General features: G+C 49.6%; 10 protein-coding genes across 10 annotated transcripts; 5 read left to right on the forward strand and 5 right to left on the reverse strand.

The window, feature by feature from the left end:
• Positions 1 to 46: 46 nt before the first annotated feature.
• On the forward strand, positions 47 to 1580 carry N7509_005518 (U1 small nuclear ribonucleoprotein 70 kDa; the record flags this gene model as incomplete). Its single annotated transcript, XM_056630155.1, has 3 exons — positions 47 to 416; positions 485 to 766; positions 862 to 1580. The coding sequence occupies 3 exons, from the start codon at positions 47 to 49 to the stop codon at positions 1578 to 1580; spliced, it is 1371 nt and encodes a 456-aa protein (XP_056489457.1).
• An 860-nt stretch (positions 1581 to 2440) lies between these two features.
• N7509_005519 (ribosome assembly factor MRT4) lies at positions 2441 to 3299 on the reverse strand (the record flags this gene model as incomplete). Its single annotated transcript, XM_056630156.1, has 3 exons — positions 2441 to 2614; positions 2643 to 2985; positions 3106 to 3299. 3 exons carry the CDS (start codon positions 3297 to 3299, stop codon positions 2441 to 2443), a joined length of 711 nt encoding a protein of 236 aa, XP_056489458.1.
• Positions 3300 to 3536: 237 nt separating this feature from the next.
• Positions 3537 to 5053, forward strand: N7509_005520 (mitochondrial distribution and morphology protein 10; the record flags this gene model as incomplete). The annotated part of the gene is made up of 2 exons (XM_056630157.1): positions 3537 to 3637; positions 3706 to 5053. The coding sequence occupies 2 exons, from the start codon at positions 3537 to 3539 to the stop codon at positions 5051 to 5053; spliced, it is 1449 nt and encodes a 482-aa protein (XP_056489459.1).
• A 234-nt stretch (positions 5054 to 5287) lies between these two features.
• N7509_005521 (triose-phosphate isomerase TPI1) lies at positions 5288 to 6489 on the reverse strand (the record flags this gene model as incomplete). Its single annotated transcript, XM_056630158.1, has 6 exons — positions 5288 to 5316; positions 5375 to 5589; positions 5653 to 5765; positions 5887 to 5961; positions 6056 to 6335; positions 6452 to 6489. 6 exons carry the CDS (start codon positions 6487 to 6489, stop codon positions 5288 to 5290), a joined length of 750 nt encoding a protein of 249 aa, XP_056489460.1.
• A 764-nt stretch (positions 6490 to 7253) lies between these two features.
• Positions 7254 to 8779, reverse strand: N7509_005522 (uncharacterized protein; the record flags this gene model as incomplete). The annotated part of the gene is made up of 2 exons (XM_056630159.1): positions 7254 to 7887; positions 7971 to 8779. The coding sequence occupies 2 exons, from the start codon at positions 8777 to 8779 to the stop codon at positions 7254 to 7256; spliced, it is 1443 nt and encodes a 480-aa protein (XP_056489461.1).
• A 1738-nt stretch (positions 8780 to 10517) lies between these two features.
• N7509_005523 (Protein kinase domain-containing protein) lies at positions 10518 to 11378 on the forward strand (the record flags this gene model as incomplete). Its single annotated transcript, XM_056630160.1, has 3 exons — positions 10518 to 10760; positions 10818 to 11288; positions 11367 to 11378. 3 exons carry the CDS (start codon positions 10518 to 10520, stop codon positions 11376 to 11378), a joined length of 726 nt encoding a protein of 241 aa, XP_056489462.1.
• Positions 11379 to 12092: 714 nt separating this feature from the next.
• N7509_005524 (ESCRT-III subunit protein DID4) lies at positions 12093 to 13006 on the reverse strand (the record flags this gene model as incomplete). Its single annotated transcript, XM_056630161.1, has 5 exons — positions 12093 to 12221; positions 12284 to 12544; positions 12601 to 12661; positions 12730 to 12944; positions 13001 to 13006. 5 exons carry the CDS (start codon positions 13004 to 13006, stop codon positions 12093 to 12095), a joined length of 672 nt encoding a protein of 223 aa, XP_056489463.1.
• Positions 13007 to 13464: 458 nt separating this feature from the next.
• On the forward strand, positions 13465 to 16447 carry N7509_005525 (mitofusin; the record flags this gene model as incomplete). The annotated part of the gene is made up of 4 exons (XM_056630162.1): positions 13465 to 13771; positions 13844 to 13892; positions 13956 to 16030; positions 16086 to 16447. The coding sequence occupies 4 exons, from the start codon at positions 13465 to 13467 to the stop codon at positions 16445 to 16447; spliced, it is 2793 nt and encodes a 930-aa protein (XP_056489464.1).
• Positions 16448 to 17206: 759 nt separating this feature from the next.
• Positions 17207 to 19987, reverse strand: N7509_005526 (uncharacterized protein; the record flags this gene model as incomplete). Its single annotated transcript, XM_056630163.1, has 6 exons — positions 17207 to 18420; positions 18470 to 18746; positions 18797 to 19425; positions 19493 to 19769; positions 19838 to 19899; positions 19966 to 19987. 6 exons carry the CDS (start codon positions 19985 to 19987, stop codon positions 17207 to 17209), a joined length of 2481 nt encoding a protein of 826 aa, XP_056489465.1.
• A 618-nt stretch (positions 19988 to 20605) lies between these two features.
• N7509_005527 (ATP-dependent DNA helicase PIF1) lies at positions 20606 to 23076 on the forward strand (the record flags this gene model as incomplete). Its single annotated transcript, XM_056630164.1, has 3 exons — positions 20606 to 21727; positions 21783 to 22201; positions 22257 to 23076. 3 exons carry the CDS (start codon positions 20606 to 20608, stop codon positions 23074 to 23076), a joined length of 2361 nt encoding a protein of 786 aa, XP_056489466.1.
• Positions 23077 to 23429: the final 353 nt, after the last annotated feature.

Genomic DNA, 23429 nt, shown 5'->3' on the forward strand with positions numbered 1-23429 from the left:
ACGTGGGCGGTGAACCCCACCCGCGCCAGAGCCGTCTGTGGCGTCTATGGCGCATAACTTCCTTGCTACCGCAGGACGCGACCCTCCTGACGCCTTTGTCAGGTTCCGGACTTCATCTTCACATCACAGCGATAGCAACGAGTCGCATCTCTCGATGACAGACAAACTCCCCCCGCCATTGCTGGCCCTCTTCCAGCCGCGGCCGCCCCTTCGATTCATCCCTCCCTCCGATCGCGCGCCCGAGGACTGCCAGAAAAGCACCATTTCCGGCGTGGCCCAGTACCTTGCCGAGGCCAAGAAGTTCGAAGAAGAGGTGCCCTACAATGCTACGGACTGTTGGATCCAGCGCAAATGGCGCCAGAAGCTTGAGAAAAAGGAGCAGCTTGCCAATCAGCTGACTGAGGGCCTGAAGACCTGTATGCGCTGCTCAAGGTTTCCCTCTCTGATATCCTACCCAATGCTAACTGCCATTTCTGTCAAATAGTCAACCCCGAAAATGACCCTCAAGCTCGAGGTGACCCATACAGGACCCTTTTCCTTGCGCGACTCAGTTTCGACGTGAAAGAAGCAGACTTAGAACGAGAATTCGGCCGCTTCGGCCCCATTGAACGAGTGATTATCCCCGAGCTCCGATCAGCCAATTTGCGATTACTGACATTTTACTCTCAGATTCGCATAGTGAAGGACACAGTCTCGCCAAAGGCTGCAAAGAGACCCGCTAGGGGCTATGCATTCATCGTTTACGAGCGTGAAAAGGACATGAAAGGTAATACTATCAGATATACTCTACACTCGCAGCAAGAATTTTCCAGTCTGTGGTAAGAAAAGCTCAATGCTAACACAGTTCGCCCACGTTATCAGCCGCCTACAAGGAAACAGATGGAATCCGGATCAAGGATCGACGAGTCCTAGTGGATGTGGAACGTGGTCGCACAATCAAAGGCTGGAAGCCTCGCCGCTTCGGTGGTGGCCTCGGTGGACGTGGATACACGAAGGCTATGCCCGCCCGACCCATGGGATTCAATGCGCCATCAGGCCCCGGTGGTTTTGGCGGTGGATTCCGAGGTGGCTTTGGTGGAAGAGGCTTCCGTGGGGGAGGCTTCCGCGGTGACCGCGGTGGTGACCGTGGAGATCGCTTTGGACCCCGCGGTGGAATTGGTTACCAAGGAGGCCGCAATGGCTTCGGTGGACAGCCGCCTCCAAATGCTCCCTCTGGCCCAGGTGGTGGTGGACGTGGTGGGTTCGGAGGCGGCTACGGTGGTAGAGGAGGAGGAGACAGATTCGACCGTGGCGGTACTGGCAGCAACCGAGAGCCCGTCAGGCCCCGAGATAGCTACGCTGACCGTGACCGTCGTGACCGCGACGGTGACCGCTACAGAGACCGTGACCGCATGTCAGACCGCAATGGAGACCGTGGCGGAGACCGTGGCGGCGATCGTGGCGGCGATCGTGGCGGAGACCGCTACAGGGATCGTGATCGTGAGCGTGACAGGTATGGCGGCCGAGAGGATTACGGACGGAAGCGACACCGTGAGGATGATGAACGCGACGACCCGCGATCTAGGAGGCGATACGATTAAATGCCCTAGCTCCTTGTTTTCCCACGGAAGCTATTCTTTTCCCCTTCTCAGCCCCGATATGCTGGTGGGTATCCCCGATTTCTCTGTCGTGCGTCCCTTTCTTTACAAGGTCAAAGGGGTAAGGCGAGAACTAAAACGATGCATTGGGAAATCGGTTCGAGATGTTCAGTGTAGAATGTCGATTGTTCCCAACCCGCGAAGAAAACCGCCTCTGCTCTTATTTTGATTACCAGGGCCCCTCCTTTACCTTGCTCCGAGGCGCACATATGAGCCGGAGTCGGTCTCAAACCCTTGTGGTCCCACGAAGTGTTTCTGTATTCCCCGTTTTCTATCTGTTCTGAGGCCCCTCGGGACTTTGGTCTCTTTTACGTTTGTTCCAGTCTTTTTTTTTACTTGGTCCAGTTGGGTCTTTGTGTCTCTCCGCAGGGGTAAGTATGTACTTTAGTCGAACCAATTTTTCTTCAAATGGTGGAATTCAATGAAGCTCAGGTAAGACCAGGTAAGGTCCGTTGCAATGACTGAAAAGCAGACATCTCGCTAGGTACTAGTTGAATGAGCGAAGATAAATATACTAGTAGTATCAAGAGTTTCATACGTGGGGTCACAGAGATTCTATGTAGAGATTTTTTTTATCCAATTTGGTATCCATAGTACTAGTCATAGGCACATCAATCGGAAGAGATCACAATCTTCCAGGAGAAATTTGTGTAAGAAAAAAAATATTCAATATATTTCAAAGGAGAAGGAAAGCGCCAACCCAAAAACTCCGTAAGATGCCCACAGAGAATCTTTTTTTTAGTCGACCATACAGAGGCCGAAGAAGACAGAGAGAGAGACAAATGAACAGAAAGCATCGGCATCTATGCATCCACCTCCATATCACCTTGCTCGAGGATCTTCACCTCGTTGGATTCGCGCTCCCATTGCGCCTTCAAGTCGACCTTGAACTCGGAGGAAGTGACACCAAACATCTTCATAAGAGTAGTCTGGCGGGAATCCAATGTGTCGCCCTTGCGGCACACGGGGGAAACTCTCTTGGCCCTCGGTCAGCTCAAGCATAACCTTGCCCTTAATCAAGCGGGTGGGGACACCGAGCTTGCGCAGCGCAGGCTCAATGGTGTGGCTGAGGGGCTCGTCGTCGTGTTCAGGGATCTCGCCAGCCCGAGCGCAGACCAGGCCGTTGGGAATAGAGAAAGAGCGAGTGGCCTCGGTGCCGGCACGGGCGAAATCCTGGGGACGGAAGTTCTCGAAATAGTCGGTGACTGACTTGGCGGGGCGGGAGGTGAACAGGAGACCGACAGCGCCGGTGAGGAAGGGAGTAAGCTTGTGCAGGTTGGGAGCAGCCTCAGTCTCGGGGGTGCTTCCCAGAGCCTTGGACATGACCTTGGTCTTGCCGAAGAAGAGACTGGAGATATTATGTTAGTAAAGTTGAAGAGATGAATTGGCATATATAACAGGACGATTGCGCCGTTCGACAACAAAATCAAATCTGCAATATTGCCCCACTAGATTCCTCGACACATACCGGCTGTCTGAGAACTCAGCGCGCACATCCTTCAGGTAGGTGTTCCGCATGTTGTCCACCGCAAAGAGGAACAGATGATCATATTCCTCGACACATTCCCGAATGTTGGCATACAGACGGCGGGTCTGCTCCTTGTGGTCCTTCTTGGTCGTCTTGGACTCATGGACGACGCGCGCGCGCTTTGAACGAGGCATTGTGAAATTGGTGGAGTTGAAGTGTGGTTTGTAGTTTGCGGAGGAGGGCCTGTGGCATTTAAAATGCCATGGCCATTTTTTTCTGATAACCGGATCAACAATTGTGCCGCGCTTATCCGACCCCACTAGCCCCGATGTGGCAACCAGCTGCAGCGCATCCCATCCCATCCTCTACACTTCCGCTCCTCTTTCTATTTACAATTGCGAGACGACCAGGGTGAGGGCCGACAAGGCACAATGCTGGATTTCATGGACTACATCCAGCTCGCCTTTGCGGAGGCCACCAACTGGAATCGCGACAATTCCTATCTGTCCCTCACAACAACCGCGCAATGTAAGTGATCCTCCCGATTTCCACTGGTTCAGGGATGCGCCATGAACTCCAATATTAACGTGTCAATCACAGCGCTCCTCGACTTTTCTACCCGGAACGACTCCGTGTCCGTGCTTCTTCGCTCTCAACTCCGCATTTTGCGACCAGTTATACCCTAGGCACAGGGGGCATGCTCGATGGATCCGTCTCATACCTCTTCAGCACAGTTCCCCTGCACGATACTCCTAGCCGGAGCGCACTAGTTCCTCTCCGCAAGATTTCTCTGGGCTATCGCCAGGTATATGCGCCAGTGGCCCCTATACAAACATGGGATTGGGATACAATCCTAGACAAAGTCAGCATTCCTGGCTTCAAGGACGGATCTCCATCACCTCGGAAGGATGATCAAACGCCGGAAGAGGTAGCACAACGAAAGGCAACTCTCTTGCATGCTTCTTTGCAGCTTCCGTCGCCAACTACCCTTTATGCTCTATTCCTGCGGAGAATGTCTCCAACCATGCAGTTGTCTCTAGCAGTCTGCTCGACCCAGGGGCCACCACTATCAAAGTCGGCACCGCAAGCCTCCATGCTGGCTCAATTATCCCATGATACGGGAAAATATTGCAATGAGTATCTATTCAGTACAGACAACGCTCTCTTCGGCTGGCGTGGTCTTTGGAACTTCGGCCCTGACCCTCGCTACACTCCCGACGATGCACCGCCTCGATTGTCACTTCTCTCTGCTGGTGCAGAGGCATATTACTCCCCGATCTCCTCCCTCATTGGAATGTCAACAGGGCTGCGGTTCAGCACTCTTCCCGCCGCAACTGTCACACCTTCGCCTTCATCTTCATCCAGTCCCCCAACGCCAATATCCACATTCCCATACACATTGACACTCACCCTCACACCCATCACCGGCTCTTTGTCCACAACATACTCCCTCCGCGCCTCACCGAACATCGCCTTCAGTTCTCGATTCGGCTTCAATGTTTATAGTTGGGAAAGCGAGATGGTTGCTGGCATTGAACTCTGGCGCAATACTAAGAACTTCGCCCGCGCAGATGACGATCTTGAATGGGCTCGTCGCAAAATGCGCCTGCATGATTTCTCCGCCTCGATGCCCGGTTCCCCGCCAGCATCCCCACTGCTCTCCGACCCGGTTCATCCCGAGCCCGCATCCAGCTCAGAGAGTGATAATAGCGAGGCCACTGATTCAGTGATTAAGCTTCGCATCGATCAGTCCTGGAATCTGCGTCTGCTGTGGGAAGGCCGAGTCAAAGAGCTCCTGGTGAGTGCGGGTGTCGGGCTGGGCCCGGGTTCATTCTCCCTGTCACCTAATGTTTCCTCCGGCGTCCCGGGGAGTGGGTCAACGCAGAGTGGAGGTGGCGCTCCTTCATACTGGCGCGGGGTTGGAGTTTCAGTGATGTATTCATCATGATAGAACATTACACATTACATGGATCTATCGCTGCATTCTCATTACTCAATTATTATTGTTCAAATAGTTTAGAAGTTGGTTTACCAACATCTACGAATTACTTATTGGTTGGAAGGAGGTTTTTTTAATATGCCGCAAACCGGAAATATTCGCGGCTCAACATTGTACATAGTTTCTCATGACAACATATCACGTTTAAATGTTTTAGCCAAACTGTCTGGTATTATAAACCCTTTAAATGCGGGCGTTGATGATGTCGACGACTGAAGGTAGAATTAGTATCGGGTTTATAGTATACGGGGCGAATCAATTGCAACTTACAAGCAGGCTTCAAGCTGGCACCGCCAACAAGGAAACCGTCAACATCGGGCTGGGTAGCGAGCTCGCGGCAGTTCTTCTCGCTGACAGATCCACCGTAGATGATACGGACGGTGTCCTGGGCCTCCTTGGAGACGGTAGCACCGAGCCACTTGCGGATCTCGGCGTGGACCTCCTGGGCCTGCTTGGTGGTAGCGACCTTGCCGGTACCAATGGCCCTGGAGTGAAGAGTTAGCAACTATATGCAAGAGGAAGTATGTTCGATATAGATGTGTTCGTACCAGACGGGCTCGTAGGCGACGACAACCTTAGCCCACTGCTCCTTGCTCAGCTCCTTAGCGGCAGCGTTGAGCTGACGAGTGACGACCTCAATGGTCTTGTTGGCCTCACGCTCCTGTTGTTATGACAAAGAAGTCGGGTGTTAGCGGAGTGTATTTCATGCAGGTCCCATCCCGATGACCCACACCGGGACCGGGACGAAAAACGGGTAACCGAGCGAATGCTAAATGACGTACCTCAAGAGTCTCACCAATGCAGAAGATAACAGAGAGACCACCGTCAATAGCGGCCTTGGTCTTGCGGGCAATGAACTGTTGTTTGATACGTTAGCTCAAGGCCACCCTTCTCTACCCCGGCTGCCGTTTTGGGCCGCCGGTGTAAGAATAGAGCTTGTAAAGTACGTACCTCGTCGGACTCCTTCAGGATGACACGGCGCTCGCTGTGACCGATGACAACCCAGTCGATGCTGGTGTCCTTCAGCTGCTCGACGCTGATCTCACCGGTGAAAGCACCGTTGGGCTTGTCGAAGACGTTCTGGGCAGCAACGCCGATCTGCTTGTTGGCCAGCTCGCGGGTGAGGGTGAGGTAGAGAGCGGGGGGAGAGATGACAACCTCAGTAGAGGCATCGAGCTTGGCGTCGTTGAGGTTCTTGACGATGTCGGTGATGCTCTTGACAACACCGTTCCTGGGAATTGGTCAGATTCATGCTCTGGAAAGCTGGATACGCGTCCGCGGAGGAAGGCATGGAGGAGGGGCAATGAAGTGAATCGCGGGGTAGTATAGAGAGAGAAAGTAACTTACATCTTGAAGTTACCGCCGACGAAGAAAGTGCGAGACATGATGAATGATTATTGAGGGGGTATTTGGTAATTGAGATGTAAAAAGCTGAAGGGAAATAGGTTGAGGAGGAGAGTTGGGCGGGCCAAAGAAGGGAAATAAATGGAGGGGCAGACAACCCGAAGATCGGCATTGTGCCTGAATTCTAAGGCACCAACTATGACATAACCAGCTGTCAAGATTCATGGAAGATGCGCTTTAAGCTTAACCCTCAGACATGGTCTATATGTAACTATATGCATGAATCACTTCAGGCTGCATTGATCAGCTGCAGGTCATCAAGGGTGTTCTCTGTCGCTTACTAGTCGATTCATGCGGCTGAAAAAGCGTATGGCCATGCTTCCGGGGTACTATCAAAAACAAAGTACCAGGAAATACTAGTATCGTAAAGCATTTCGCCCACATATTGGCTATAGCCGGCCGAATATAACACCAACTGAACTCTCAAATTGCCCATGTCCTACTTCTTCTGCTAAAAGTAGATCTTTTGTGAGTCAGTTTGTCTGCATAGATTCCCTCCTCTCCTCCTCTCCTCCTCTCTTCCTCGCTACACATATCCCACTATTCATCCCTTTTCTCCTATCGCTGTATCCCACGTATATCTTTCTCTTTTTCCTGGGAAGCCGAATGGCTACATGCATGGATAAAGGGATAAAGATCACGATTTGAATAATATGCGGAGATAATGAATGACAGTAATCGAAAAGCAAACACAATTTCAGAATCACAACAGAGCTAATATCACCAGGACAAAATTAACTAAACATTATTGATTATTCCCGACTCCACCAGTATTCGGGCAATCGCACCCGCAGTGGCGCATCGAGGAGAAATCCCAGAAAGATCTCCGGCGCTGTAACTGACGAGAATCCTTCATAGTTTTCTGCAGTACTCGGGTCTGGTTCTCAAAAGCCCTCTCCCACTGCTCAATTCGAGCTTCACAATCAAGCAGACGACTTCGTAGTTCTTCATCATCGATCCTTTGGATTCGATATTTCTTTTTCCATGTTTTATTAGAGTCCGTTCCCACTCCCGAGGAGCCCCTGGCCCTCTTAACGGGAAGGCTGTTCTTTGCTGCCACCATGTCTAAATTATAATAGCGCAAAGGATGATACCTATCCAATTTCCTTTCCCTATTACGGCTGATTGACCGCCGACGATGTTGGGGCCCAAAGCCAACCGGGACCTCGCGATTACCAGGGCTACAAGAGCGCTGTCGAGGAGTAGCCTGATCTTGGTGTGATGGTGACTCTTGACACTCACAGTCCATGCCATCGGGATGCTCCGTGTCGGAGCTAACATCGGATGGAGATTCATCAAATATCATGGACTCGTCATCATCATCACTGGTCACTTCCTCAGAGGACCAGATTGACTGATTGTCGATATTTCGGTTTTCCCTATTACTCTTTCAACACTGGCATCCAAGCTTGTTGTATATTATCCGGCAATTCAAGTTTGCTGGCTAGGATTTTTTGCTTACTTTTTGGGTACAGTGTGTCCATGCGTAGCTCTGTATTGATCTTCGATACTAGATCGTCCCAAATCAAGTCTAGTAAAGGGTGAAGTAACGGACACCGGCCGTGGCATTGGTCCTTGAACCACATTACCCGGGCCAATGATTTGACCTGGCACAAACGGTGGGGCTGTCTGGTAGCCAGGAGGCATCAAAATTGCAGATGGTCTGTTAGAGTCTTGTCTAGTAAAAGTTACCCCAAGGTCAACCAAATCTCCCATGGGTGTTCTCGGATAGACTTTGGTCTTCATGGGTCTTTTCATAAGAATGACATCCATGGAGACAGTCTCGTAGTCGTCGCGATGAGCATTGCGGGGTTTAGATGCTCTATCACACTCTTTAGCATAGACACAGCTCCACTCATTTGACGGGTCGTTTCGACGTTGCTCGTGGATCAATTGATTCACGTGAGCACGTCGAGTATCCGACAGGTTTTGATACTGCTGCGCGGCTGAGACTTTATTCGCACGCTTGTGAACCATCTTATAGAATTCACTCTGGCTAAGGTGCATGTGAGTGCGCTCCACCCGGCTCCATGTTGCCTTTTGTCCAGGCATGGGGTCTGCTTTGAAGAATTGAAATCCTTCATACCCTACGGTATTGACATTGGAATCCGATGCCCCCGAACTTTGGGCTTGTAGGGGCTCATTTCCAGAATCGATTTGAAGGTTTGGTCTTATTTGAGGCGAGATTTGAGGGGTTGGGATTCCCGAGGAGCCGCAATTGTCTTTGCTGCACTCTCTTGGGGTCTCATTGTCGATATAAGAAGTAGTCATGGTTCTGGTATATGGGAGGATAGAACCGCACGGCACATAAATCGATTGTTTGTTCTCAGAGAGATTGAAGGTAATGTTGAGCTTTCTCTAGATTGCATGCGATCGCGCTCTTTAATTTATATGAAATTAATGTTCTCGTGATGTATTTGGCTTACACCCGGGCGAACTGGCCGGGCGGTTGTAAGCGATGTTGATTGGCCACTCATCGCAGAGCCGCATATTAACTTTCAAGGCTGTCGCGCCCCCCACAAACCCGGGTGACATGGACTGACATCTGGGCCAAGAAGTTACAGCGGATGACTATTCAGGATTTTTGACTATTATTTTTTTTGAAGAAAATTGTCTCAATGGGTTCCCGGTATGCAGATAGCCTGAGCCGCACTAGTAATCAATTACGTTACTTACTTTGGTAGGATATACCACAGCTGGGCCGCCGTAGATGTACCCTCAGGGTGAGATATTCTCGGCCCCCAATTGAGCCGCATGACCCAACTTGAATACGATGTAGATGGGTACTAAACCTTTGTTTTTCATGTTTGACCCAGCTGTTATGCAAGGGTTTAGCATTTAGACCCAGAGTGAGGCTGCCTTGTTCATCTCTCATTTTGGGTCTTGCGTTTTTCTCTCTCAGACTCTGGTCAGTGTTTGCATCCACCATCCTCTTCGATCCTGTTGTTATTTTTTATTTCCTTTTGAATTTCCTTTGTCAACCTACTGTGGAAATCCCGCGGGTCATTTTTCGAAATAAAAATAAAAATCTCTTTGTGAAAACTGGTGCCAAAGACCAGCCAAACATTGTCACTGAAGAGGTATCATTATTTTGAAAGAAGTACCTCTATTCGTTTGTTTTGAAGGGATTCTTTGATTTATGCTATCCTTAAAACGTAGAGTGATCATTGTCTTCAGCTAGTCCCCTCGTTCCCTCTTATAGCAAGCTTCCTCGAAAGTTGTAATTATAAAGATATTTGAGCCATTTTAATTCAAGCTTTCATGATAAAATTCTGATCATACAAGGCTCTACTGATTTTGCAAACTATCAAGCCTTCACTATGTCGATATCAATTGACGATCGGTGGGCAAACTCATTCCCCGTCATTGTTAATGATTTACTAAACCCCGATAGCAATTTAGCCAAGGAGCATCCCCATCTTCATCAGAATTTACGCTCTCGTCTAGAAAGGGCATTTGTCGCACGGGGTGATCAGCCTCTCTCTCGGTGCACACACACTATTTTCGATGGATATGATGCCGGCCGGAGTGATGCACTCCGTTTCCAAGAAAACGAAGACACTGGGCTGATCAATAGGATAGATCCAGTTTTAGACACATCTGAGACTCGAGCAACATCTCTTTGTGCTGATTTGACTAGTCGAATGGAACTGTATGGCCTTGCTGGTACAGGAAGTAATTTACTAGTACCCTCCCCCCTTTTACTATTTGTTAAACATGCTAATAAATCACAGCTTTTGGTACAGTTTATCTTGCACGCGAAAAAGATACCAAATTTGTTGACCCGCGTTCTTTGAAACACTTTGCTATCAAGGTGGAAAAGCATCAAACCATGCTTTCCCATTTTTTGGCAGCATACTACTCTCCCCCCATGGTTATGACTTTTGAGAAATCAAAAGATCTTCGATTTATCCCTACAGAAGCCTTTATCATGCTCTTATTAACCACAAGTAATAGGTTCCCCAAGCTAGATTCCATTCATCTTCACGACCGTTTTCAGGCAATTGTCATGTCTCCCTGCGTCGACTACGCCCCTGACCTTCATCCTCTTCCAGGAGGAGGATTCCGTCGTGTATTTAAACCTTTCACGGGCAGGTATCTAATGAAATCAAATGGAAAGCCACTTTTAGATGAGATGGAAGCTTGCAAAGTTGGGTCTCAGATCTTGGAAGGGTTTTTGGAGCTGGCTGATTTGAATCTCTGGCATAATGATTTCTCGGTCAACAATTTTGTCGTTGATCAGGAACTTAATGTAAGTGATACAAAACCCATACTTTGAACTTTGGCACTAACTTTTTTTGGATTATAGGTTACGATTATTGACCTGGGAGATGTCAAATTTGGGCTGAAGGAGGCTGACTTTATCAATAACAGACGTGCTTACTTGCTTTTCCAGGAACATCTAATGTCACCCGAGCTAGCCAGGGCTTTGTCAGTCCAAGGCTGGTTTAAAATGTATCCAGATGACAAACACGATATGCGTCAGGTCATCATTTGGAAATTTGGAGTTATCTTATTCGGCATTCTGCATGGCTACTGGCCATGGGATGGTCAACGTGAAGGGCAGGACAACCTGCTCGATTTTGGTTCTTCCGAGTCTCAAATTCCAAGAGTCATGGAAAGACGAGCAAGAATTATGAACGATCCACTACTATTGAATGAGGGCCTCAGTCAGGATTGTAAAGACGTACTGCGTGCCATGTTGGCAAGAAATCCGGAAGATCGACCGTCCCTGCGGCGACTGGCAAATTGCTATCCTTGGTTCTTTCAGTGGACATACGTAAATCGTGTTTGGAGGCGGCCCTTCTCCAGGAGATTCTATCATCATTCTTTCAAATAATCTAGCTCAATTTCATAGAATTACCAGTAGTAGAACATGGAAGTGAAACTCGCAGTAATGAATTCCAAGTTGGGCCTTGGAACCAAGTTCAACTCGAAGCCTCTAGGGCTTTTGAGTCGAGGAAAAGTACTAGTACCAGTATCTAGGTATTGTTCGTACTACCAGTATATATATTCAGATGAAGACTGCCCAAAACGTTCAAGTTCAAGTTAAACAGCTCCGAAACTCAGGTGTGTTCAAGTTGTCACTTACGCTACTTTGAAATGTAATAACTATTTGGGTATATCGTTTTGATAATGATTGATTCCAAAATTTCAACATAAGCCCAATCCGTGAGGCAATCTGGCACTCAAAAGCGGAACGTGGCATGCTATCATAAGGCGGTACCCGGGGCGCCTCGGGCGATTTTACTTTCATCCTGAGAACTTGAAGCAGGCAGCCTATTTCGGAGATTGAAAGTTCCTAATTATCTGGCTATTTTTATATCTAGCTGAACATTGTGAGCATTGCCAAGGTATAGTGGTGTTCCCGATAGGACTTCGCCACTTCCAAGGCTAAATGGGGTATTACGGAGTATAGGCAACAATGCTAGAGTCGCAAGGTATTGCATGTAAATCGACGAGTAATACGCTTAGCAAAGGATGGCAGTATCAAATCAAAGAGGCTTGCGCCAAAAACCAGCCCATTTCCAGGCCCTGGTCATCAACAGCGGAGAATACGAAAGCAAAAATAAACATGTCGTCGTCATCGTCGAAGACTGTCCAGTCTAGCCTGAAGGTCATCATCATCAGTATGCGCCCCGCCACCTATAGCCTGCGCAACTCGGGTTTCTTCCGCGGGTGCCTTTTGAATATCTGAGGGGGTTTCGCCCAGCTGTGATGAAAATGGTCAGCATTCACGCAAGTAGGTCTTCGTGCTCGGTCGTGCAAACGTACTTGCTGTCCCAGATCAACACCAATTCCGTCCAGAACTTCCTTGATGATGTCTTCTCCTTCCTCCTCCTCTCCTTCCATGCCGGTAGCTTCATCGATCGCATCATCCATCATTTCTTGTCGTTCATCCATTATTTCGTTCTCGCGCTCGAATTCCATTGCAATACGTTGAAGACCCGGGAGGTTCATTTGTCGGTTCATGCCGCCTAGGAGTTTCGTCGCGCCTTTCATAGACTGCATCATCTGCTCATTGCTTCGGACGGTCTGGGGTAAACAATAGTAAGCATCGGAACGAACATCAGTCGTGAGTCGGCTCCTACCTGGATACGGAGCGAAATGGCCTGTAACTGTGTACGCATTTGGTAGAACTTCTGAATATATCTATGGTGCGATATTTCGTCAGTCGTCTTTGTCAAGAGGCAGCGCCGAGGAGTTCGTATACCACGCACCTTCGTGTCCGCACCAAGTCTTTGGCCTGAATCTTGCAAGCTCCGATCTGGCCATTTTTGGCGCTCTTCTTAATGTCTTGCACCAGTTTCTTCTCTTGATTCTCTAACTTCGTCCGCTCACGGTCTAGTTCGCGCTGGGTCCGATCAAGGGCTCGCTGGTGTTTGCGCAGACGCTCGGCGGGCGTCATGCGCTTGCCGAAGGCCCATTCGATGACCTGGAGGAATTCAGATTAGCAGCGGTTGAGCGGATTGGAGAACTGAAACTACTCACGTTCATGATAATCTGGAGGAGGGAGAATGGGGAGAAGAAGAGGGGAATCGCAGAGGTTTAATTGCCCCCAAGGCACCTCTGGGCAGTGACATCAAGGCGGGACCGCCGCATTACGGCACGGTACCGTGGGCGGTTACCATACAGATGTAGACATGGATAGTGCAGGACCATGCATTCACTTTTAAAAAACCGAAAATTTTACATACTCACGAATGAATCTCATTCTTAAACTCGTCTTATTCTTGATAGTAAGTTCAATACAAAAATATAACTTAACAAACAAGTCCGAGTCAAAAAGCCAGGAAGTGTTAAAAGCGATCGGCATGACGGCACCGGTAAGTTACAAGTCACATGGCCCGGCTAAACCCCTTCAAGCCGAAAGTGACCTTCCATGGAAAACTGCCCATCCAACAAACAAACACCTTGACACCGTCGATGGCACACCAGCGCTGCATATATCCGTCATGAGTCAGGAATATCACCCCGGCGAGGGCTCGTCGAGAGCCGGTTCGTCTCGATTTGGGGGCGAGGAAGAGGAGAGGAGTCCGTTCCAACCCCCGCCAGCATATATGACTGTGGGCAACGGTTCGACGTCAGACACCGCCACGGCTTTGATGAGTTCGCTGAACAACGATTCGGGATATGGAGGTAGCATCGCAGGCGACAGCACCATGGAAGCCGATGCGAATGCGGCTTGGCGTGCGGAGTTGAGGCAAGACAGGCCAACTCCCGCGCATACTCCGACGCGCCCCGGCGAGTGGAATCCTGCAAGTAAGTTACTCGAACGGATAAAACAGCAGTCATTCTGCCCCGGGTTCTTTGAACTAACATCATGTGCTATAGTGGAACACGAAAGACAAGTTGTCGCAAACCATGTGCATCAACTTCTATAGTATGTTGGGATTCTTCCAGGTTTCCGTCAAACCCTCCGAAATGCTCATGTTTGTGTCTTTAGCAACTCGAACCGGACCAAGTTAGGCCGTGCGATCTCCAGAACCATCGAAACCTTGAAAGAGCTCCAGGATATGAATCGCCAGTGGCCTGCCCACTATCCCTCTGTGCAAAACTCCCAAAGCAACCCTTCTTCCCCTTCGCAACGGCCTCAATTACAATATTCGCATTCGTATTTCAGTGCAAATGACAACCAGCCATCAACGCCGCCTCGCCCAGGACAACTCAAACGTGCAGCAACTACTATGGGAGGGGATGACTTGGAAGAGTCTAGTGCAGCTGCTGAGCGCCGCCCACAACCTGAGCCTAGATTAATCACTCCTCAGATTGCGCAGGAATTCTCCATTCTCAAGTTAGACCTGAAGTTGGGCGCTCTATCGCAGGCCGAGCTGGTGCATTCGCTGGAGAAGGCTTCAATCGCCTCTCTGCTAGATGGGAAAATTAACCAGAGCATCAAACACCTTCTCTCCCTCCGAGACCGAATCGAGGATACTGCAAGCAAGGTACTTATTACAGGAGACCTCAACGCCGGAAAATCCACATTTTGCAATGCCTTGTTACGCAAGAAGGTTCTCCCCGAAGACCAGCAGCCCTGCACCAGCATTTTCTGCGAAGTTCTGGACGCCCGAGAGAACAGTGGCATTGAAGAGGTTCATGCTGTGCACAAGGATGTCCAGTACAGCCGCAACGATGAAAGCACATACGACGTCTATGCAATGAGCGAGCTTGAAAACATTGTTGTAGACAACACCAAATACATGCAATGCAAGGTTTACGTCAAGGACGTTCGATCGATCGACGAGTCTTTGCTCAACAATGGCGTGGTTGATATCGCACTGATTGATGCTCCTGGTCTCAACTCTGATTCACTCAAGACAACCGCCGTCTTTGCCCGGCAAGAAGAGATTGACGTTGTTGTGTTCGTGGTCTCTGCCGCTAACCACTTCACCCTCTCCGCAAAGGAATTCATTCTCAACGCTGCCCACGAAAAGGCTTACATCTTTATGGTTGTAAACGGATTCGATCAGATTAGGGACAAGCAACGATGTGAGCGCATGATCCTGGACCAAGTCGCTAAGCTCAGCCCTCGCACTTATAAAGAATCTGCCGAATTGGTTCATTTTGTTTCGAGCAACGCGATTCCAGTTGCACCTCCTGTGGCTGTGTCTCAGTCTGGCTCCGGCGGCGGTGATGGTGGCTCTGATCCCCATGATGATGATGACGATGACAAGGCTGATTCCGGCAAGGATAAGGGCAAGGGCAAGGAGAGGGAGAAGCTCCAGGACTTTGAAAACCTGGAAGGGGCTCTCAGACGCTTTGTTCTGGAAAAACGGTCTCGATCTAAGCTCGCCCCAGCACGAACTTATCTTCTGAACCTTCTTGCCGACTTGAACTCGCTTGCCACTGTCAATCGTGATGTCGCCGAATCGGAACTGAAGCGAGTGACCGAGGAGCTGGCAGAACTGGAGCCCGCTTATGAAAATGGTAAGAAGAAAAAGAGTGAATTGGCCGACGGTGTAGACAAGGCCATCGACGATTCTTGCGATGATGTGTACAATCACACTCGATCTTATTTGTCGAGCACCATTGCTCGAGTTTCCGATGCTAATCTTGGCGTTGAATACCCCGGTCTATTCTCGGTCTTCCAATATGCCGAGGACTTGAAACTCGCCATGCTCGATCAAATCTCTGCTGCGGTCACCGGCTGCGAGGATTACGCCAGAGATAAAACCGTGCAGGGCGTTGGCTTTATTCAAAACATCGGGCTTTTGCACGTAGGAGAAGACAAGTTCTCTCCTCTCAACTTTCGCGCGGACATGATGTTCCGCAAGGGTCGTCGCCACGCCCTTGGCAGACAAGTCAATACCGAAGTCGAAATATGGGATTTCTTCGATGTTTCTGGTCTCTGGGAACGCCAGGAGAAGCTGGCAGGTACAGGTGTTGCAATGACAGCCGTTACCGTGCTTGGTGGTCAAGTCTTTAGTGGCTTTAGCTGGGTTGATAGTGCACTCAGTGCTGTCAAGGTCTTAGGGCCGAACAACCTGCGCCGCCTCTTCCTCCCTGGTGTACTTGCGGCGGGTAAGTCTCCTATTGTATCCATTCACCTGAAGTGCTTTTGCTAATATTAAAATAGCTGTTCTGACCACGGCTTATGTGCTATCCTCAATCCCGACAACTCTACCGCCGCGTTTGTCTCGCAAGATCGCTGCAACCCTTGCCGACATGGACTACGTCCACTCCAACTCCAGCCGGATTTCATCCGAGGTCAGACGTATCCTCCGTCTGCCTGCAAACAACTTGCAGGCTAGCCTGTCTCAAGATATTGAAGACCTCGCTCGACGCAAGCAAGAGGTAGGCAAGGTCAAGCAAGAGAGCGACGTTGCTCTCAAGTACTTTGGAAACCTTTTCCGCGAGAGTGGCGAGAACCGCCGTTCTGTGGATGACCTTGACCTTGATGGCCCGCTCCCTGCTGGCATGGGCGCATATGAGGCATAAAAGTCGTCCCTTGTACCAACATTCCCGGCTTCAATTCCAAGCCTACATATTCTCTTCGCTTCTCGATTTCGACCTTTTCATCCCCACTATTCTCTCCAAACATCCCAGACGTGTACATTTCTCATGCTTTCTTTCCGTTCTGATATCCCCTTTTATGTATTGTATTGCCAACGTTGATGCTGGCATTGCCTCTTCCATGGGGATCGCTGGTTTGTTGGCATGCATTACCCCTTCTCTCTCAAGGCGTGGTTCGGCGTGCATCGGTGGTCATTCCAAGTTTTAGCCTAAGATTCCCATCCAATTTGACCGACACTGAATTCAATAAATCCCTAGTCTATGTACCCAAACTACTTACGATGCTCTTTCTTAGTCTATGACCCCAATAGTATCAACGGTAATCTTCCGCGGCTCATCTATTTTAAATTCTTGTCCTGATATAAACCTTGGAACAAAGTTGGAATAGAGTATTAGGAACTCCACACGATTAGCTTCATTCCAAGGTTTACATGATATGCCCATTTAAGTAAACTTTTTCCCCAGATACGGATGGTAGGTACTATGTATTCGAGTCATTCAAAATGAAGGGGCTTCAAGTTATCTCAGTCTAATTGAGGAAATGAGTAGTAGAAGAAGAAAAAATGCAAATTCCATAGGATTTGAAAGACGCCATTCGCGATGCAATGCCATCCATGTGCCTTGATTTTACGAATCCAGTCCCAATCCAATGCAAACGCCAGATAATAACAAACAAAAAAATCATCAATCATCATCCTTTTTAGCAGGCTGTTTTCTCGTCCTGCGTCCAGATCCCCATCCTGTATCTTCCAACTCTCTAATCTCACCAATGGCCACAGGGTCAGGTTTCTTCGCCTTCTCAACAAGTTTTCCCGCATCGCGCAAGAACTCTGCTCTCATAGCCGCAGCATCTGGGTCTTCGTAGTCCAGCTGCGTCATCTGGGGCGCTTGATTCTCTTCATCTTCATTGTCAATAGGAGCGAGCGTCTTCTCTGCTGTGAAGTCGAACTTGCCTCCGCTGAAAATAGATGACAAACTTCCTGTATTCTGCTCGACACGGCTAGTCGTGCGAGATAGAGAGTTTTCTCGAGTTGGATCTCCGCTCTCGATTGCACTGCCGAGTCCGTCGTCGTTCAATGTGTCGATTGAACTAGCCCGGGAGACTGGGCGGGTGATTTCGAGTTTACGGTTGGATGAATGCGATGGGGCGCGGCCTAGGAGAGGCTTGCGTTTTCGTCGAGCGGGATAGCTGCCGTCGTCGTTTGTGGTTGAGCTGTCACTCTGTTGGCGTGATTTGGCTGCTTGGGCTTGCTGAAGAAGCCCCTTCAGTGCAGAATCTAGTGCAGAGGGACCGGCTGATGCGGCCGATTGATCTTGTTCGGGGTTTTTGGTTGAAGATTCTTTTGGGTGCGGATTATCTGATCCCTGGGCGGGTGATCCAGACCGTGATTCCGGTATTGTTGGTTTGGGTGGGATATCAGCCTCTTCTTTTGAGAAGCCATCGCCAACAATAGGTAATGTTTGTGATTTTCCCGTCTTGTTTGGCACAGACCTTTCCGTTCTTTCTAATGGTTGAGCAGAAAGACTTGACGGCCTTTTTCGTCCCTGGCCGCTGGTTTTATCTGAGCTGTTCTCGCTTGTGAATCCATCTCCGGGCTTTTCCATGCTTCCTTGCTGTTGTGATACTTGTTTTTGGACGAGGTATGGTTCAAATGACTTCTTCTGGCCAGATTGCACGGATATCCAAAACCAATCACCGGATACGGCTGGAACTCCCCATTCGCTCGTGTGGCGAAGTTTGTCACGACTCGCTGTTTGCGGGTCGTTGCAGATGAGAACTGAAGCTCGATGTGTCAGATACTCTTCGTACGTGGCACCCATAAGAGTAACAAGTTTGGAAAGATGTAGGAGGTCGATACGCGCAAAGCCTGTTGAGCATATTCGCATGCCCGAAAAACCTAATATGTTTAGAATTTAACTACTATAGGCCCGTGGTGAGAATCTTACCTGGCAAAGGAAATTTAGGGAACGGGGTGCTCGCAACATGGGTTTCTGGTGGGACCAAGGCCCTGGCGTCAAGACATCTCTCTAACCACATGTCCGTCACAACCTCACATTCGAAAGCCATGTCGTCTGTTGAGGGAATATTTGACCTAGGGGTGTTATATGGCACCATGATATAAAGCCCGTGTCCAGTCTTAGGAATAGTGGGACTAGAAAACTCGCTCAGGGACTTCACACATTGGGCCCCATTGTACCCGAGGTGTTCTTTCAGAATGGTCATCTAGGAGGTGTCAGTTGCCAATGCGAGATACCTGAAGATTCAATTCTTACCTGCTTAGGAGAAAAGCCAAGGACAAGAATATAGGACCCGTCCAGAAAGCCACCGGTTTTGGATATGCTTTCTGATTGCTGGCGATTCTGTGTTGCCTCGGAGAATGTCGTCTCGCTCGCAAAGGATTTGGCCGCTTGAATGACAGGCGGCCTAGGTTTTTCGAAATCGTCCTCTTCCCATTGGTCACGCTTTGGCTCCGTTGGCGCAGCACCTGTGAAGCCCATGCCCATGATATCGCCCCATATATTCTCGTTCTGGCCAACTAGCTTCTGGCTTGCAGTCCTGCGAAGCTTTTTCCTTGGTCGTGGGTTGGTAGTATTATTATCGCCCGCATGCTCTATCCCCGCCTTTTGTTTGACTGCGGGTAGCGACCGGTTCCATGCTCCGACACCTTGTTCTTCCAATGACAACATGGGATGGTATTTCTCCTCATCCAGGATCATTCCGCGCTCAACACAATCATGGAACCATTTCACGGTAACAACCTTGATATGCCATTGCGTTGCGAACTTGTATTTTTCGCCCTCAGTATTGCGCGCGATCAAATGGGTGACGCTTTTCGTTAGGTCTTTCCGGAATTCCGCCCCATTTTCCATGGCCAAGTCGTTCATCTGATTGCGAAAAGCCACTGCACACAATCTTGTCAGCCTTTAGGTAATTTGAAATATAACGTAAGGCATATCCATGTCACTCACTGTCTGAGAAACCAGTAATACAAATTGTCAGACCAAAGAAGGCAGGCAGTTTATACTCTTCCTCGAGTGCCTGAGTATCGGTATCCTCGTCCTGCATCCACAGTTCCCGTACAGCCTCGATCCATTCTGGTTTCAAGACGAGCACATCGTTCCGTTCGCGCGCAACAAACTTATATTTGGGTGAATCGGTTGCTCCGACGAGGAGATGCGTAACATCCGAGGTGAGGTCTGGCTGTTCAATTGCGCCCATTTCTTTCGCAAAGTCGGCGAGTTGCGTCTGAGAATTGAAGTTGCACGTTAGTACATTGGGTCTTTGGGGAAGGCAGACAGTTGCTGAGAACGCACCCTACGCTCTGGCGGTACCGATGTGAAGCAAATGACGGCACCCATGAGCGGGTGCTCCTTGTCTATGGTTTTGCGGGTTAGCTGTGAATGTCCATACGCGCTCTGGAAAGGGCTGTTTTTCAACTTACCCACGGCTGTTGACCCTGCCATCCTTCATGGCCCCGGAGCTGGCAAAAACACAATTCCGTGTTCTTTGGTCTCGTGCTCCGATTTTCTCTAAAAGGTGTAAATTGACGAGTGCGCGTTCAGAGGGATCCATGGCTGGGATGGTTCGCGACGCCCTCGTGGAGACGATATCACGTGGTGATAAGCAATCCCGCCGCGGGCGGTGTGGTAATATACTCTCTCTAATTGGTTGGGCTGAGAGAAGAAAATATGTAGTATTATACTCGTATGCTTGGTATCCTTCCAGTGCCCGGTTCCGATATTTTTATATAAAAAAGATAAAATGCAGAAAATACAAAAAAAAAGATATGCAAGCGACGAGACTCGAACTCGCGCGACTTTCGTCAGTGGGACTTGAATCCACCGCCTTAACCACTCGGCCACACTTGCTTACGTGTAAGATATGATCGGCAGCGGTCTTATCCCCGTCAAAGAGTCAAAGCGGGACTGCGAACTGGGGCACTCCCACTCCGAAGAGCGGTGGGGAACCACTCACGTCCTGCATTAGCCCCGTCACGCGTCTGGCTGCGCGTGTTTGTCACGAAATCAACCTCAACAGCAATCGGTGTTTTTATTCTCCCTTCCTTTCGTACCGCTTTGTTTATGCATGCTGCCCGAGTTGGGGCACGAGCTACTGAACTCTTGCGACGATTTTCACTGTCATTGTCATCGAATTGTCCCAAGAGACCGTATTCCTCCGTGCCGCGGCTTGTTCCTGAAGAAGTCGTGATGTTTAAAAAAGCCGTCAAGGACCACCCGGCAGTGGGAGCGGGAGTCGGAGTCGGAGCATCGACGTCGACCAAACCGCTGCAGTCCAATCTCCTCCGCGCCAACTCGCTCGTCTCTTCCAAGCCACAACTTCCCCAGCCCGCCGGCGTCAAGCGAAAAATCGACATGACCACCAATACAGGCTCCTCAGCCCTGGGCTCCCTCCACAGTGGGGTCTATTTCGATGAAAACGACTTTGACGATGACCTTGATCTTGATATCGATGAGCCGTTGCCCTACATCGCACCGTCCACTACAACTACCTCGAAGCCGGACCCGGTTACATACCCCGATCTTGAGATTCTTCCATCGAACCCTAGCAAATCAATCTTTACAGCGCGCAAAGCATCACCGTCAGCTGTCAATTACCCCGATTTACCCCCGAATTCGCAAGAAAATGCAGCACCCCCTAGCAGTATGCCACTGCCATGGTCGTCGTCGCCGCCCGCCCATTTCCAACCTCCACCCAAACCACGCAACCTGCCATGGCTGAAGGAGACCAAGGAAGAATACCGAGAACAGCCCAAGAAGAGCCTTGCGACCCCTAAACGTCAGAAACCAGCTGAGTTTTGGAATAAGAGTGCCAGTGCCATTAAGGATGAGCAGAAGGAACTCAGACGGGAATCTAAGAAACCCCAAACCAATGATGCTGCGGCTAAAGAAAAAATCACACCCAAAGTCCCGGGTGTTTTCCTGAGTGATGAACAAAGAGGCGTCGTGGAGGCTGTTGTGGATCGCGGCAAAAGTATCTTTTTCACCGGATCTGCGGGTACCGGAAAGTCTGTTTTGATGAGAGAGATTATCAAGAAGCTGCGCATCAAGTACAAACGTGAACCAGACCGTATTGCAGTGACTGCATCAACAGGTCTCGCGGCTTGTAACATCGGAGGTGTCACCCTTCACAGTTTTGCTGGCATTGGGCTGGGCAAAGAACCTGTACCAGAATTGGTCAAGAAGGTAAGCAATTGCAACATGACGGACGTGTAAACACAATGGAGCTGACAGCCAGCAGATCAAGAAGAACCAGAAGGCCAGGAATCGTTGGTTGCGCACAAAGGTTCTGGTCGTTGATGAGGTGTCAATGGTGGATGGTGATCTATACGACAAACTCGAAGAGATCGCTCGCCGTATTCGGAACAACGCTCGCCCCTTTGGAGGCATACAACTTGTTGTCACCGGTGACTTCTTCCAACTACCTCCAGTTCCGGAAGGTAGCAATCGTGAAGCCAAGTTTGCTTTCGCTGCGGCGACTTGGAATACTACGATACAACACACTATTTTGTTGACGCACGTTTTCCGTCAGCGTGACCCCGAATTTGCGAACATGCTGAACGAAATGAGACTGGGCAAGATTACTCCGCAGACTATTGCTGCGTTCCGAGCACTTTCCCGCCCACTGGATTTCCATGATGCCCTGGAGGCCACAGAATTGTAAGCACCCCCCCCCTCCTCTGACATTCGAAGTTACGTAGACTAACATTTCTAGATTTCCCACCCGCGCTGAAGTCGAGGGTGCTAACTCTGCACGGATGACCAGGCTATCTGGCGAAGTGATGACATTCAATGCAGTAGACGGGGGAACCATTACAGATCCCAAGTATCGTGAAAAACTACTGTCTAATTGCATGGCTCCCCCGATGATCAACCTCAAGAAGGGAGCTCAAGTGATGCTTATCAAGAACATGGAAGATTCTCTTGTGAACGGGTCCATTGGCCGAGTGGTAGCCTTTATGGACGAGGGCGCTTTCGACCATTATCGAAATAATGAAGCGGATTTTGCGGGCGGTGATGCCAATCCTGATGATGAAGACGACGCAGCTCTCCGTGCACGCAAGAAGCTGAAGCCAATGGCCCATAAAGAAGGGAGCATCGCTATGACCCGAAAATGGCCACTCGTATGCTTTATGCAACCAGACGGTACTGAAAGACACCTGCTCTGTCAGCCCGAGACCTGGAAGATCGAGCTTCCAAATGGTGAGGTCCAAGCACAGCGCCAACAAGTTCCACTGATTCTCGCTTGGGCTCTCTCTATCCACAAGGCCCAAGGCCAGACCTTGCAGCGAGTGAAGGTTGACCTCGGAAAAGTTTTTGAGAAGGGACAGGCCTATGTGGCCCTGAGTCGAGCTACCTCTGCGGCCGGGTTGCAAGTCACCCGCTTCGAACCGCGAAAGGTCATGGTGCACCCGAAGGTGGTTGACTTCTACAACAAACTGGTATCCATTGACAAGATCAACAACCCTGGGAAGTCCAAGAATTCCAGTATCGAGGATGATTTCGAGGGAGATTCTGCCTTTGATTTTCTCTAGTATAGATAATGAAGATGTATGTGAAGCTCCATCGGTAATGATTTTGGTGGAGTTTGAATTGCCTATATATATCTACCTACCCATCAAGCATAGTGATACACCCAGAATATCTGCAAACAAAGTTCTACTACCTGTCCCCAATATTGCACGCCTACTAGTACCTACTATCTGTAGGTACTCGCTTACTCCATGGGGTTTAAACCACGCTATATAGTAACAGTTCAAGCTTTAAGTTGTCCCTTTTAAGGTTGTGGTCTAGTGCCCAGCTTAAGCTGCAGCTGCAGGGTAGTATGACGCCTCACTAAATTCCCCCCCACACTGGCATCTGTTATCAGCACGTGACTCTTCTTTCC

This window comes from Penicillium cosmopolitanum (assembly GCF_028827165.1).
Source record: "Penicillium cosmopolitanum strain IBT 29677 chromosome Unknown utg000006l:49.0-5199605.0:1.0-5204138.0, whole genome shotgun sequence".
Taxonomy (NCBI): Eukaryota; Fungi; Ascomycota; class Eurotiomycetes; order Eurotiales; family Aspergillaceae; genus Penicillium; species Penicillium cosmopolitanum.